At 39.3% G+C, this 14,843-nt stretch overlaps 1 protein-coding gene across 5 annotated transcripts in view; it reads left to right on the plus strand.

Annotated features, from left to right (window-relative positions):
- The window catches only part of POLA1 (DNA polymerase alpha 1, catalytic subunit), a 187,722-nt gene that overhangs the window by 7,267 nt on the left and 165,612 nt on the right, over positions 1-14,843 (plus strand). For 4 of the 5 annotated variants that reach the window (XM_039551766.1, XM_039551774.1, XM_010394517.4 and 1 more), the window contains 7 exons: positions 97-286; positions 1,183-1,361; positions 4,802-4,914; positions 5,375-5,491; positions 12,389-12,463; positions 12,827-12,965; positions 13,958-14,115. In XM_039551766.1, coding sequence (XP_039407700.1) covers positions 97-286; positions 1,183-1,361; positions 4,802-4,914; positions 5,375-5,491; positions 12,389-12,463; positions 12,827-12,965; positions 13,958-14,115 — 971 coding nt within the window. The remainder of the gene's footprint in view (positions 1-96; positions 287-1,182; positions 1,362-4,801; positions 4,915-5,374; positions 5,492-12,388; positions 12,464-12,826; positions 12,966-13,957; positions 14,116-14,843) is intronic. The other variant, XM_039551768.1, reaches the window with a different exon arrangement.

Below are 14,843 nucleotides of genomic sequence, written 5' to 3' on the forward strand. Positions count from 1 at the left end.
ATATTAATACTGTATATTATATTCATGCTTACAGTGTGCTGTCTCTGCATACTGCTATAGTATGCAGCTTGTCATTTTAATGATTCAGGACTTTAGTTCTACCTGCAGCACTTCCAGATGATGATCAGGGAATGATGGATTTTGATGAGGAGGACTTTGATGAACCTATGGAAGCAGAGCATGTGGAAACTATACCTGAGACAGCTGAAAGCTTGAAAAGAGACGATGAAATTGAAAAGAAAGAGACAGAGCAGCTGGAATCAGAGAAAAAAGAGACATCTGTCTTGTAAGAATCTCTTTTTCTTTTTTTTCTTCCACTAAGAAGGCTTTCAATTTCCGTAAACCTTAGATTTATCTTCATATTTGTCTTTGCAAAAGGGATAATTGTAATACAGACAGAATGGTGATAATGCTGTGCAATGCTTTTTTTTTTTTGTAGTTAGATTAAGAATAGTAACATGCTGATAGCTACCTAATTGAAAAATATTTGATGTTTTTGGCATTTAGTGTGTGTGACAAAGTGTATTTCAGCACGCTGAGGTGACTCAATGTGGGTGTTGAATAGTGAACTTTGGTGTCAGTAAGAAAAACAAGGAATTGCTAAGGTTGCTTATTCTAAGTGAATGTGAAGGTATTTCGTAATAGGTAGGTATGTAGGTAAAAGTTTTGTTGCTAAAAGTAATGGTGAACAGCTATGTCTTTGGAAATAGGAAAACAGGGATTTTCCCTTTTTTTAAATTGTTTGGAAAATCTTGAATCATATGTTTCCATAACAAAATATTTCAAAGTGCAAAGTATTTGAATGATGAAAAAGACCTAAACATCTAATGACCGGAAAGGTAGTTTTGATGAAATAATCTGTTGTTCCCACTAAGCAACTTGTATAGATGGATGGATATATTTGTTATGTAAAGACTTGAATGAGCAGAGCTGAAATACCAGGTTACTGGTTTTTAAAGCCTGTTTGTGGTGTATCAAGAACCATACTTATATGTGGGTTTCTGTCTTTGTCACTTCATCCTTCTTTTCAGAAAAAACCTGAGGAAACCCAACTGTTGGGAATGTTGCTTGGTTGTGGAAAGAAAAACAAAAGGTGTGAGAATATAGGCCTGGAAGAAAGCAAAATGGTGATTATAACAAAGGCACAATCTTATTTGTTTCTTTCTTCTGCAAAACCTGCAGGAATTGTTCTCTCCCAGGTCTCTCGTGTTGGGACAGAATTGATGAGGATGAAGCTGATCTAGTAGCAGCAGAAGTTCAGCTGGACCCCAATCTCCTTCCACTTGTGAATGGGGAAAGTGATGATCAAGTCTTAAGATTTTATTGGCTGGATGCTTATGAAGATCAGTTCAGTCAGCCAGGTAACTGTTCAGTTAAAGGCAGAAAATGCCAATCTGATTCTTTTTGTTCAGTTGGGATTTTCAGACTTTACTGAATTACATCCAGATGCCCTGTTTCTCTGTGCTCTAAGACGTTCATCTCTTGTTTTTCTGTACCTCTGTCTGCAGGGCAGGGCACTGACTGGGAGGAGAATGTCATCTCTTGGCCTAGTATAGAAGTAGGGAGGTAAAAGGGATCTACTAACACTGTTCAGTGTTGGTGACCCATTGTCCTTCTTAGAATTTTATACGCTCCAGGAGCAAGCTGAAGTTGTTAATTTCTTGTTCTGTGGTGCAGCAGCTGAGCATGCTTTCTTGTTTTTGGTAAAGTAACTTAAAATTCATGTGCATGAATAGAAAGCCTGTACAATAGCAGTTGCATGATTTTATACAAAGGAAAGGTATGTCTGTCAAGGGAGGAAGATGGTTGAAAAATACAAGGTCTGTCTTGTATTTCTTATCCCCTAATTCAAACTATCTAAAGATTGTCTTTGAGTTAAGATTGGTAAGATACCCTGTGCAGTTGACATGTGAATCCTAGCTCTTATAGTTTTCAAATTGCATCATTCTGATCTCAGCTCTGACAAAACAATTTGTGTTCACATCTGTTCTGAGCACTTCCCATCCATCCCCTCATTTCATCAGGAGTTTTAGGAGCTTGGGTTTCTAATTTGTGCTTCATGTGTGTTTACCAGAAGGTTCTTTCACATGTTGTTGGAGGTTTTTTAGGGTTGAAGTTGTAAGCATCAGATACATTTCTTTGTTAACACCTTTTGTTGTGAGTTGGGATGCCAAACTTAAATATGAGACTGTGATGGGCTGAACAGCTTGGTGATGGGAGTGGTAATAATCATAGATATCTTGATGAAATCAATGGCTCTAATATAAAATTGCTACTTTTAAAGAACCCGCTATTGTTATTTTTCCTTTTTTTTGTCTTTTAAGTCAGTGATTGCTGAATGGAACATAATTATGAAAGGATTTCTGTTCCTCGCATGCAAGGAGTGTTCTTTTCTCATTATGACTTTTTCAGGATTGAATAATAAAGACTGCACCTGTTTTCAATTAGTAATGTAGAAGGGAAAATTTTGATATTGCTTTTTGTTTAACATGTTCATGATCTTTGTTTATGCCTCATTTGCTGGGATGTCAAATTCATTGCCTGAGGAGTAAATACTATAGCATAATCATAAGACTCTTTCAAACTTAATGATTTTTTTGGAGGCTTACTTTTCGTAATTCCCTTTATGGTCTTCGGCAGAGAACTCAAGAATTGTGATCCTATTAACATTTTAAAGAAATAACTACTAAAACCTGCCCTTTTTTTTTTTCCCTTCTGCAAGACTTTTTCCCTGTGTTTTGACTTTGCTTACCTTTTGGTTCATTTGGTAGCATGATCTTTCTTTTCACATACTTTGATTTCTAAGCTTTATTTCTATTTTTTCTTTCTTTTTTCTTTCCATAGTCTTGCAAGGGATAGGGCCCGATACCTCTCTGTTGGTTTTTTTTTGGTTTGGTTTGGTTTGGTTTTTTTTTTTTTTTTGTTTTGCATGAAATGTGTCTGAAAACTCTTTGAAGTTAGTTCTGCTTTTGCTGCCTGTGGGGGTGGTAGTGTGTGCCAGTGTTCAACTGGATGATCTCAAAAGGTTCCTTCCATTCTAAGTTAATCTGATTCTGTGAAGTCTGGTTATTAAGACCACTTATTTGTCCATGCTAGAGTTGATTGAAGTTTGTCTTTGCAATCCCGGCAGCTTTTTAGCCTGTCTTTGACTGGCTTATATATCCTTTCTACCTCACCTGCTTATATGTACTCCTCTGACAGATTAACTACTCCATGCTCTTAATATTGCCAGGTGTTCAGGCAATCAGCTACTGTTTTGTGGTCTCTCACAGTTTCATCTTTCTCTATGATACAAACCTATCTGAGGTGGTTTTTTTTTTTTTTTTTATCCCTTAACAAAAAAGTAAAAGATTGCTGGGGACAAGAACTTCATCTTCCCTGTCACTTAGATCTGCAATTGGAGCTCTTTCTCAATACTTCTATTCGAACTGTCTAAATCTTCAAGATTGCCTCTGTATTAAAATTTCTTAAGATACTTTGTGCAGCTGAAACTTGTATCCATGTTCTCATCATCTTCAAAACCGCAGCATTCTCTGTCCTTGACAAAAGTAGTCTTGTTCACATCTATTCCAAGCACTCAGAAAATGATTTTTCATAGCCTGTCACTTTGACTCTGTCATCCATCTTAGTGCATCTTCACTGATTTATCTTTGATCTAATGGAGTAAGAAAGGTGCCTTTATGTCTGATATATCTCCTGGCAAAGATGAATTATAACTTAATCAAGGACTTGTTTGTGCGCTGCAGGCCAAGGAGAAATGCAGATTCCAAAATCTTCTATGCATGAAACATTGTTTCTGAGACAGTCTCAGCAGGGATATTTCTGTTTTCATCAATAGTAGTACGCTGCAGGAGGAGTGTCTTCCATGTAGTCAAATTCCAAATTATTTGGAGCTTGAAGGGAACCTGGTGAAGCCAGGTTTCTGAGCTGTACTTGGACGTTTTTTGTACTGGTAATTTGGAAACTATATGTGACAGTCAGGTGGCTTGGTGCTTGGTTATTCTAAAGTTTGACATAATTTGATTAGCAGTTTGCAGCGTTTTGTGCTATTGCCAAGTTTTCTGGGCTCAGAGATGTGCATGTACAGTAATGACATTGTCCACAGTGAAGTCAGTTGCCACTAGTCCTGCTCTGTATAATCTTTCTGAGTGTCTCCCTTGGTTACAACTGCTGTCATGGCATCCAGGATTCCTAGCAATGTCATGCATCTTTTGGTGTCCTCATTTGTTAAAAATAGTCACTTGAAAGCTGATCAGCTTCTAGTTGTTGTCTTCAGAATGTATTTCTACAGGTTTTATTGGTAGTAGAGTCTTGGTCTCACGGTACTGAAGTGTAGGGAAAAGGAGTTAATTGTACTGGTCTAGCTGAAGAGAGAAAAACTGTAGATAACACATGTTAGAGGATTGATTGACAGCACAGGCATTCTGATAATCTTCAGCTTTCACTGACATCTCTCTCCTTCCTCCATCTCTCCAGGGATTATCAAATGAATATAGGCAGCAGTAGAATATCAGAACAGAGTTTTGAGACTGGCTGTGTAATGCCATTTTGAATTTTACATATCAGGTGTTACTATAGTAATGGAGGTAGAGACATGAAGAATGATCCAGGTGTCTGTTTGTAAAGCTGGTGTTTAAAACAATTTAGAATGTGCTTATACATCGGAAAGATTTGTTGTTCAAGGACCAAAACCAGAAATGGTTGTGTTTCAATGCAAGAGTACATTATAAGCTGCTTTAAGGAACATTAGGAATGATTAATTTTAAAACTGCATATTGAATTCTTTGCCCTTCTCCCTTAGGTGTGGTATTTTTGTTTGGCAAAGTTTGGATTGAATCTGCAACCACCTATGTCAGCTGTTGTGTGACAGTGAAAAATATTGAGAGAACTGTTTATCTGCTGCCACGTGAAACAGTAAGTGTGACTTTTAAGCATGTCAAACATAAGTACCTTTCATTCTGCTTATGGCAGGTTGTGAGCTCTAGCAGTGTGTTTATGGAAGCTGTTGGAAGCCAGTGTTGGCTGATGTAGGTGGTAAAGTTAAAAACAATGTGTACACAATATATCACGCATGAGCTGCAGAGTAGAGCACTGTGACTTCCCCTGACCCTAAGTAACAACTGCAGGCAGATTTTTATCCTTAGACTTGCTGTTTAGCAAATAAAGTAGTCTTGAAGTATTATCAGAAAACTTACTGCTTTTTAAACATTCTGTTCAAATAATATTTTATAAATTTGGGATTTCTTGTCTGATTGCATTATAGTTTTTCTTAGAAAAAGAGATACATGATTCATAATAGCTAAGTAAAATTCAACTTATTGTCATGTCTGCTGGCTTTTTTGTTCATTTGTAAAACCTCACTTCTGTTTTCGAGGAAATCGACCTATCTACTGGCAAAGAGATGGAGACTCCAGTAACTATAATGAGTGTTTTCAAGGAATTTAATGACAGCATTTCACCAAAGTACAAGATCATGAAGTTCAAATCCAAGGTTTGTTTGCAAGCATCCTATTTGGTCATCTTCTGTTGTTCTGGTTTGTAGGGTGGGAAGGCTGTTGAAACATTGTCCAGAGAGGGAGGCAATGCTGAAATGCAAATATATAACTCCTGACATGTGTAAATGTACCTGCTTGTAAAAACCATTCAAAATATCTATATTCCTTTAAGAATGGTGAATCTGCAACATGAAATTTAAACAATGCTTTTGAAAATACTCATTCATTAGCTTCTTTAAAACTGGGTTGAGTGTCAGACTGGGTTGCTGAGCTGTTTTTGAGAATGCAGAACAGACAGAAGTTCTGATACCTAAAGCCTTAGTATCAGCTCATGCTGTCAGAGTTTAAAATGAAAGATTATGTTGTCCGGCAGATAAGTCAGCAGTCTGGGATTAGACTGTCTTTGCATTTGACCAGATACCTTACTGCACTTTATCTCTTGGCATGTCTCATCCTTTTTCTCACCCCCTGCAGATTTGTCTTTTTAGAGTGCATGCTGTTCAGAGCATGGATTGTCATAGTGTGGCTGTGCAGGAGGTAACAAGTGAGGGCTGTCATTCTGTCTTGAAAGCTGTTCTGTGGTTAGAGTTACGGGCAATAGTCTTAAAGTGTTATTTTGGTGTGCTTTGTTTGCTCAACAAGTCTTTAAAATGACATTGGAAAAACAAAATATTGCTGTAATGGAAACTTTGCACATAAATTAATGTAATACTTGTCATGAGTCTGCCGGAAAAGAGCTGATACTGTTGATGGTGTTGCAGATTTGGACTGAATTAGTTTGCTAGTATGAGAGCTTTATTGTCCATTTCCATAGAGAATTTGTCTTCCACAGGGAAGGGTAGAGGTAGGAAGCTTGTGTGGGGAAATGTGGCAAACATTCAAGTTAGGGGAAAAATCTGTTCTGACTGAAGTGCTCAGAAACGTTCATGTTTCTTGAAGTAACATGTCATTGGTCTGGCAAAGCTGATTTTCATTAGTTGTAACTTTCCCCATCCTGGCAATCTTGTGATTTCACAGGATTCGTTCCTGAATAGTTAATCAGTAACGGAGATGACAAGTAAAAATGCAGGAAGAATGGAATTTAACAATATGTAAATGAGGGAAAATAAAACCAGTTTGTGTGATAATTCAGGTTGGAAAGATCCTCAGGAGGTCATCTCATCCAAAGCTAGCTAGAGCAATTCTGAAAGTTTAAGTTGTTAAAGTGAAAATGTGAGCAGTGTTTCTCAAATACCAAAGACATGCAAGACATGACATTTTTTCAGCAACTTGTAGCTTAGTGCGTTACTTACAGAGTTCAGGGAAAATGGATGTGACATTACTACTTTGTAAAACTTTTTTTTCCCTCTAGCTTATTTTCTCTCTCAAAACTGCTGTAAATTTACGTTTTTCAGTTTTGTCTGTTATTTCTCTTGTATAGTTGATTATAACATAATTACATGTGGGATCAGAAAGGAGTGAATTTAACAATAGATAAAAAGCAAGTTGCTGATAGCTCACTGTTCAGATTCTTTCAGGAATGAGGGAGAGAACTCAAAGGAATACAATTCTTCATTAAAAGAGAGGATGCAAACTTGTACTCTAGAAATAGAAGGAGGGAGAAAGGCCTCCAAAAAGATGTAGATCTGCTAGCAGAATCTTGGGAAACCTCCATCTTTTCCATGGTCTGCCAAGTAAGAATAATGTGCATGAGGTAATAGAGTAATGTAGTTTAATCTTCAAAGATGGCTTTTAAAAATCAAGGTAAAACCTGCCAAATTTTTACTGGGGTTACACAGAACTCAGAGCAGAAGACCCAACAGTCTTTTCTGGATACACGGCTACAGTACATGTGGGGTCCTTGGGTGTAACACAGGTGTAGGGAAGTAGGAGCACTAAGACACTGTTGAGATTTTTCTCCTTGAATATTTTAACACTTGGTCACCCTCATGAGGAAAGATTAACTCAAGTGACTATGGGTACAAAAGATGGCAATTAGAAGGATGAGACAAAAGGAGAATCAGTTATACCAGAGATAACTATGAACTTTTTTTTTTTTTAGCTAGTAAAGTGAAGAATAATGATAAGACCTGTTTGCTCTCCAGAAAAATTAAAAGGGAATGAGTAGCAAGAGAGCTATTTAAAGGACAGTTTTAGCAAAAGAGCGAATTTGTAATTTTTAATTCATGAATAAATTAAGTAGGATAGTTGGTGCAGGTAAGCTCTGAAATAACCAGAATTGTTTCTGAAAAGTAAAATTCAAATTATGTTGAATTCTTCAGTAAACTGAGTTTTATTAAAAGGATAAAAGCTATCCAGCTTTATTTTGCTTGTGTAATTTTCTGCTACTTTTGATAGTGCATTCTGGGAGGGTTTAATGAGAACTGGAGATAGTAGGAAGGTATGGCAGTAGTAATATGGGGGGTAAGAGAAAAGACAGGATAGTAGAACAGGGCTGTTAGTGGGGTCTTTGGAGGATTATTCAAAGAAAGTGTTACAGTAACTCAGATATTCTAGATTATACAAAATTCACTGTGAACAAGTGGCACCAAATCTCCAAATCTGGCTAGGCTTACGCCTCTGCAGTAGAGAAGCTTTGTGTTCTCTGCAAGATAATTGTGGATGTGACAGGGTTATCCCATTACTGTGCCCTCCTTTTCTTCTGTTCCTTCCCTAGATAACTGAATTTGCCTGGTTGTATACCTTAGTCTGTTTCTCATAAGGAGTCATTAACCTCCTTTTCATTGTACTCATACCATGAGAGACAAGAGCTGTTACCCAGCCCTTGCATCTGTGTGTCCATAGGGGTATGCAGGACTCTTGAACTGAAACAGTTTGTGGCACTCACCTAAACAAACGCTCCAGAAAAGTGATCTCTACACAGTTGTGGCTCTATGTGGTATAGAGCTAATGTGCTTTAGAAGATCTCCCCTGCTCTGTGATGTGCAGCCAGTGTTCAGTACTGTGTTGTTAAGGGTTCGTGTTTTGAAAGATTTCAAACTAATGGCTGTGTTGCTCAGGTGAGACTTGTGAGCAATGCATTCAGAGTAACATGAAGTCTCAGTGTTTGCAGAGTACTGTGAAACTGAAAACCACTCTTCTTCCATCATTAGCTGAAAATCAGGAAGGTTAGTGACATCCCTGCCATGCACCAGAGTTCTTTTATTCAGAACACCCCTTTTTGTGATGATGTGGAGACACTGAGACAGGTTGTTCTCTGTGCATCTTGGCCTTGCCAGCACCCAACTTTGTCCCTGTGAACACACTTAAGCCATATCATTTCCTGCTGCACCTGCTGCTAATTGTAGCTTCAATGGGTTGCACTGCTGCCAAGTTAGCAAGTCTTCACAAATCAATTTGAAAGCAGCCTTACTCCACTTAGGAACTTAGCAGCTAATCACTGCTGCTCATTTCTGCTCTCTGAAGGGCCACTTGAAGGGCAGATTATTCTGCAGCAAAGCATTCATTCACTGAGTTATGACCAGACGCTGGTGTAATTGAGCTGAGCTCTGTGGAATAACGCAGATGAATCACTACAGCAGACTATTTTTATACTATGTTCGTCTTGCATTTGCAACAAGAACTTGTTTGAAGCCTGAGAGGGTTTTTTTTTAATTAAAAAAGAGGAGGGGGAGCACCAGTGATCTGTGCTAAAAGCAGTGCATTGCCGTCTATTATGTTACAGCTCTGATCTGCTCGTGTGAGGTGCTGCTGTGGCTCAGAAGTTGAGATTTACATTTGCATGGTAATTTGCAATGCTGATCTGGCTTCATAGTGGTGCTCTTGTACCAAGTTATGTTACACTTCTGTTTCCATGAAACTGTTGATGCCATAGTAGTTTCTGGGTTTGTCTGCTTCCTATTTATAGCAGAGGCCCCTCTCCTCTCCTACCCAGGCTTTGCAGCCTTACAGCAGTTGTACATGAAGTAGCAAGTTTAGCTGCTTGTTGTAGCACCCTTAGGGAACCATTGCTGATGCTGTTAATTTAAGGAAAAAAACCCCAGCCATCCAACCCCAAAACTGAAAAACTTCAAGTTTGCCTAACTGGGCATGTATTTTGTTAATTTGTAAATTTTATTCCCATGTATGGTGATTTTGCTTTTTCTTATTAAACTTTCTTTAGTGGCATATTATGCTGAGTCTTGTGTATAAAGTGGTGAACGTAGCGCGTTGTCCAGTGCGAAATGTGATTTTTAATTTAAGGTGCCTCTAGGAATTCCTGTAGTAGAGTAATGTGCTAGCATTATGTTATGGCATAATATAGTTATGGCATAATATAGTAACTAGTATATAGCAGTGGTGCAGATGGTTTGTAAAGTACTACAGGGCAGAACACACATATGACAGGGTAGAGCATGGCATTTCAGTAGGTGCCAAAGCGCTGTTGCATAGGATATTGTAATTATTTGGAAAATGAAGGTAGTTATTCTTAGAAACTGACAAGCTGTGTGTGTTGCAGAAAATTGTTGTTGTTCTTGAAGAAAGCAGAAGTGATACTTAACTTTCAATAAAGTTGTACTGAACTTCGACTTCTTTAACTGTCTTCGTTAGAGATACATAAACAAACTTGACTACTTTCTAGTAAAACCCAAGTCACTTGAAATGAAAAATACAGTAGTGTCACAGAAATGATCTGCTGTAAGCATGTGATAAAAGCTGGCAGATGGTTGGGAAATAATCTCTTTTGGGTTCCTCTCTGAAGTGCTGGTACACAAAAGCGTGCAGTGTAAAAGGAGGAGCTGTGTGCAGTTACAGGAGGTACAATCTGGCTGGGATCACAGACATGTGGTGGGATAGGATGTGGTTAAGACAGGCTGGGATAGCAAGGAGCAGGAGGGCCTTTTGTGTATCAGAGCAGTGGGAATGCATGGAGCCCTGCCTGAAAGTGGGCAAAGAGCTGGTCAGGATTCCAGTAGATGGATTAGTGGAAGGGACACCATGATGGAAAAAGAAAACCCAAAGCCCACATGGAGCTGGATCTGGTGAGGAAGACATAGACCAGTAAGAAAGGCTGCTATAGGTACAGGCAGACTAAGAGGAAAGTGCTGCTGAAAGGGACAGGAGATGTGGTGACAGAGGTTATGGAGTAAGCTGTGATACTGTGTGTCTTCTTCACCTTGGTCTTTACTGCTAAGTCTGGCCTTTAGCAATCTCTGATGCCCAGGAGACCAGAAAGAAAGCCTGAAGCAAAGAAGCCTTGTCCTCAGAGGAGGAGGATTAGGTTAGGGCACATTTAAACAAATTGGGCAGATAAAGGCACGTGGGATCTGATGGGATGCACCCCTGAGTATGGAGGGAGCTGGCCAATGTCAGAAGGTGCTTGGGAGTGTTTGGTGTGGATTCACAAAATGATGCTTCACCAAGCTGGTAGCCTTCTGGAAAGAGATGGACTGGTTTGGTGGACAAGAGGAGAGCAGTGACTGTTGTTTATCTTGACTTTGGTAAGGCTGTCAACGCTGCCTACCGTAGCATCCTCACAGACAAACTGATGAAGTGGGGGCTAGTGAAGTGGGCAGAGGGGTGGACTGAAAACCAGCTGCCCTACTGGGCTTAAAGGGTTGTGATCACTGGCACAAAATCCAGGTGGAGGCCAGTCCCTAGAGGTGCACCCCAAGGGTCAATACTGGATCCAGTCTTGCTTAGCATCTGTGTTAATGATTTGGATGATGGCACAGAGCATGTCTCCAGGCAGTACAAAACCAGGCAGTACAAAACCAGGAGAGGCTGATATACCAGATGGATGTGCTGTCATAGGAATTTCGACAGGCTGGATATATCTTATGACCTACAGGAATCCCATCAAATTCAAAAAAAGGAAATGGTCCTGTATGAGGACTGGAATAACCTCAGGCACTAGTAGATGATGGTGACTGAGTGGCTGGAAAGCAGCTTTGGAGGGAAGGACCTGTTCATCTTGGTACATGTGAGGCTGGACAAGAGCCAACAATGTACCCTTGGGGAAAAGACTGCCATGGGCATTACCAGAAGTGTCAGGAGCTGGTCCTTTCCCCTTTGCAGCCCTGGTGAGCACTTGTGGAGTGCTGTGCTCAGCTGAGCTCCCCTGTGTGAGGAATAATGTGTGCTAGTGGAACCAATCCAGAATAGGACCACAAAGATAATTACAGGGCCTGGAGCATCTGTCATGTAAGGAGAGGCTGAGAAACCTGGGACCGCAGCCTGCAGGAGGGAAGGTTCAGGATGAGGGGGTTGGTGATGCAAATCTTTTAACTGTTTGTAAACATTTGATCAGCATGAGTAAAGGTGACTCTGCTAGACTTCTCTTGTTGGTGCTCAATGGAGGACAAGAGCAATAGATGCCATTTGAAACACATGAGATTTATCAGAACATAAACTGCTGCTTTACTGTAAGGGAGATCGAGCACTGGCACAGGCTGCCCAGAGAGGCTGTGGAGTCTCCGTCCTTGGGGATATTCAAATCTGGCTGGAGAGAGCCCTGAACAAACCACTGTGATTGACCCAGCTCTGACCAGGCAGCTGGACTAGACAATCCCTGGACATCCCGTTCCATCTCAGCCATTTTGGGATTTTGCAGTGGTCTGCAGCCGCCAGTTCTCATGAGTATGTCTGAAACCTGTGAATTTAGAGAATATTTCTGAGTTTGGCTAACTACCAAGGTGGTTTTTCTGGTAATGGTTAGTATAGTATATTTGAAAGTCAATTCTATAGAAACTCTTCATGCTAAAAAAACATACAGAGATTAAAAACAGGCACTAAAATATTCTTTACTGTCTTCAGCCGGTTATAATGAGTTGCAGAATTGATAATATGTGATCAAACCCATGATATTTGAAATGTATGTTTTGGCTGGCCTCTTTTTTCTTTAGCTTTCTTATTGGACAGAATGAATATTTAATTGGAAGATACTGAAAATATAATACCTTTGCTTTATATAGAAAGTGGAAAAATACTACGCTTTTGAGATTCCTGATGTACCAGCAAAATCTGAATACCTAGAAGTTAAATATTCAGTGAGTATAATTAATCTGACAAAATACCATAGCTTGCTTTCTTATCTAATTAAGTTTACAACGTGACCAGTTTCTGTATTAAAATGGTCATTGAACATTGTTGTAGTCTTGGCTGATGTATCCAGTATGGATGAAGAACTTTAATTTCAGTGTGTTTTTACATTACTGTCCTGGTTTTTAAGTGAAGCTTGTAGTGTGATTTCCTCAATTACTGTAAGGTATTACGGGTTAGGGCTTTGCTTGTGCGGAATGATCATGATTTCAGTACTGTGTAGTTTTGTTAAGGTGCTGTTTGAATATGTCGTGTCAACCTTGAAGACTTCTGTGGTGTGAAATGACTCAGTGCTCTCTGTTACTTGTTAGGCTGAATGCCCTCGGCTTCCCCAAGATCTGAAGGGACAAACATTTTCACATGTGTTTGGAACCAACACCTCTAGCCTGGAACTTCTCTTGATGAGTCAGAAGATCAAAGGACCCTGCTGGCTGGAAATAAAAAATCCACGTATGGTGGTTTGCATGTGAAATACCTGGTTACTAGGAAACAGATATAGATTGGGGGGAGGAGGGGAAATTTAATTTGTTCAGATGAATTATCATTTTTGTACATTAACCTTGCAACTTACTGGTTTAATTTTCATTATCTAGAACCAATTGTAACTTATTCTTCCTTTTTTGGAGTGACAACTATCCATATAAAGTTGTGCACTGTAGAGATGAGATTTTAACTTTTAATGCCTGTGAGATGGAACTGTGCAGTGCTCAGCAGCAGCTGCTCTTTGATGCATCCCCTAATGCCTTGTATATTGAGCTAAACTTACTTGACTTGAAAATGACTCATCTTTCTGCTCTTGATCACTTAAGATTTGGGTTTCTTTCTGCAAATATATATTTTAAAGAACAAACTGCTGCTAGATGGGAGTTTTTTGTTTGTGAATTAGGTTTTTATTTACTTTTTTCTGACACTTGGAAAAGTTTGTGGCATGGAGCTGTTTTAGTTTTAAATCCTTTCTGCCCCATGAGTGGCATGCAGCACTTACAGGTGGTTATGCTGCTTTATTTTGTCTTGGTAAGAGCCCTTTATTCCAAGTGTGCTGCATATTCCCATGAACATAGGGATGTTGAGCATACTGGACAAAAGCTATTACTGCAGTCTCCTTGATGCACTTTGTGTAGAATTGGCTGTATGAACACTGACACCAGGGAGGTTTTCCTCTTCAGCAGCTTGCTCAGTCACTGACAGAGCAAGGATGACTCATGTAAAGCTGCCTGAAGTACTTTTTGGGTTATGCAGACCTTGATCCAAATCTTCTCATTTGGTGTTAAAGAGCTCCTGCTGACTGGGAAGTCAGGGCCCAGGGAGTTACCAAAAATTAGGTCTTGGACTATCCCACCAGGGCAAAACATGAAAAGGATGTGCTCTGTGCAGCAATGCTGTAAGAGAAGCCTTGTCTGTGGTTCCCAGAAGAACAGAGGTGGTTTGTGTTGTTTTCTCAGAGCCTTCAAATCAGCCAGTCAGCTGGTGTAAAGTGGAGGCTGTGGCCATGAAGCCTGGCTTGGTGAATGTGGTTAAAGATCTTTCTCCTCCTCCTCCTCTGGTGGTCATGTCCTTCAGCATGAAGACCATTCAGAACCCAAAGACTCACCAGAATGAGGTAAGTAATCTGCTCTCATTTTGGTTTGGTTTTGTTCTTTGGCATATACTAAAAATTTTCTAAGGCTTGGAAGAGCATCATAAAACATGTTTAAGTATATTTACTGTTGAAAAAAGTTTCTCTGTTCTGGGCTTTTCAAAGAAATTTTTACTGGCATTTCAGTCTGGGTTAAGGGGCCCGATTGGTGAGAATGTTTACTGTGACAGTGGATGCTATGTATGTTTTCAAGCCTTCTGTTTTGTCTATTGGGCCTCATAGTTATAAAGGAGACTGCCTCAGAACAGCTGTTAATGGATTAGTTTTAATTAATTAATTGTTTTATTTAGCTAGAGCTAATCATAAGTTAGAGGTAAAATGACCAAGCTTTTCTGCTAATAAAATTCATTTAAAAATGAGAATTTGGTCTTGATCTTAGAGCACCTGCTATTCTACTATAAGATCTTAGCTCAGAAAGGAGGAGAGATGTAGGTGGCCTCTCTCAGTTTTGGACTGCAGACCACGAGGTGTACTTAGGCACATATTTTTTGTTTTTTAACATAACTCTCATTAACCTTGGAAGTGATGTAGTATTTGCAAATAGGATAGGATAGTTGTTTCTGGCTAATTGAATTGAAGAATAATAGGTTGGCAAATTTTTCAAGCAAAATTATTCCTCATGGTGAATTAAAATTTTTTTGGTGGAAGTATGGAAAATACGTGGTTTCTGGCCAAAGTAACGGGACATACAC

Source organism: Corvus cornix, chromosome 1 (assembly GCF_000738735.6).
Source record: "Corvus cornix cornix isolate S_Up_H32 chromosome 1, ASM73873v5, whole genome shotgun sequence".
Taxonomy (NCBI): Eukaryota; Metazoa; Chordata; class Aves; order Passeriformes; family Corvidae; genus Corvus; species Corvus cornix.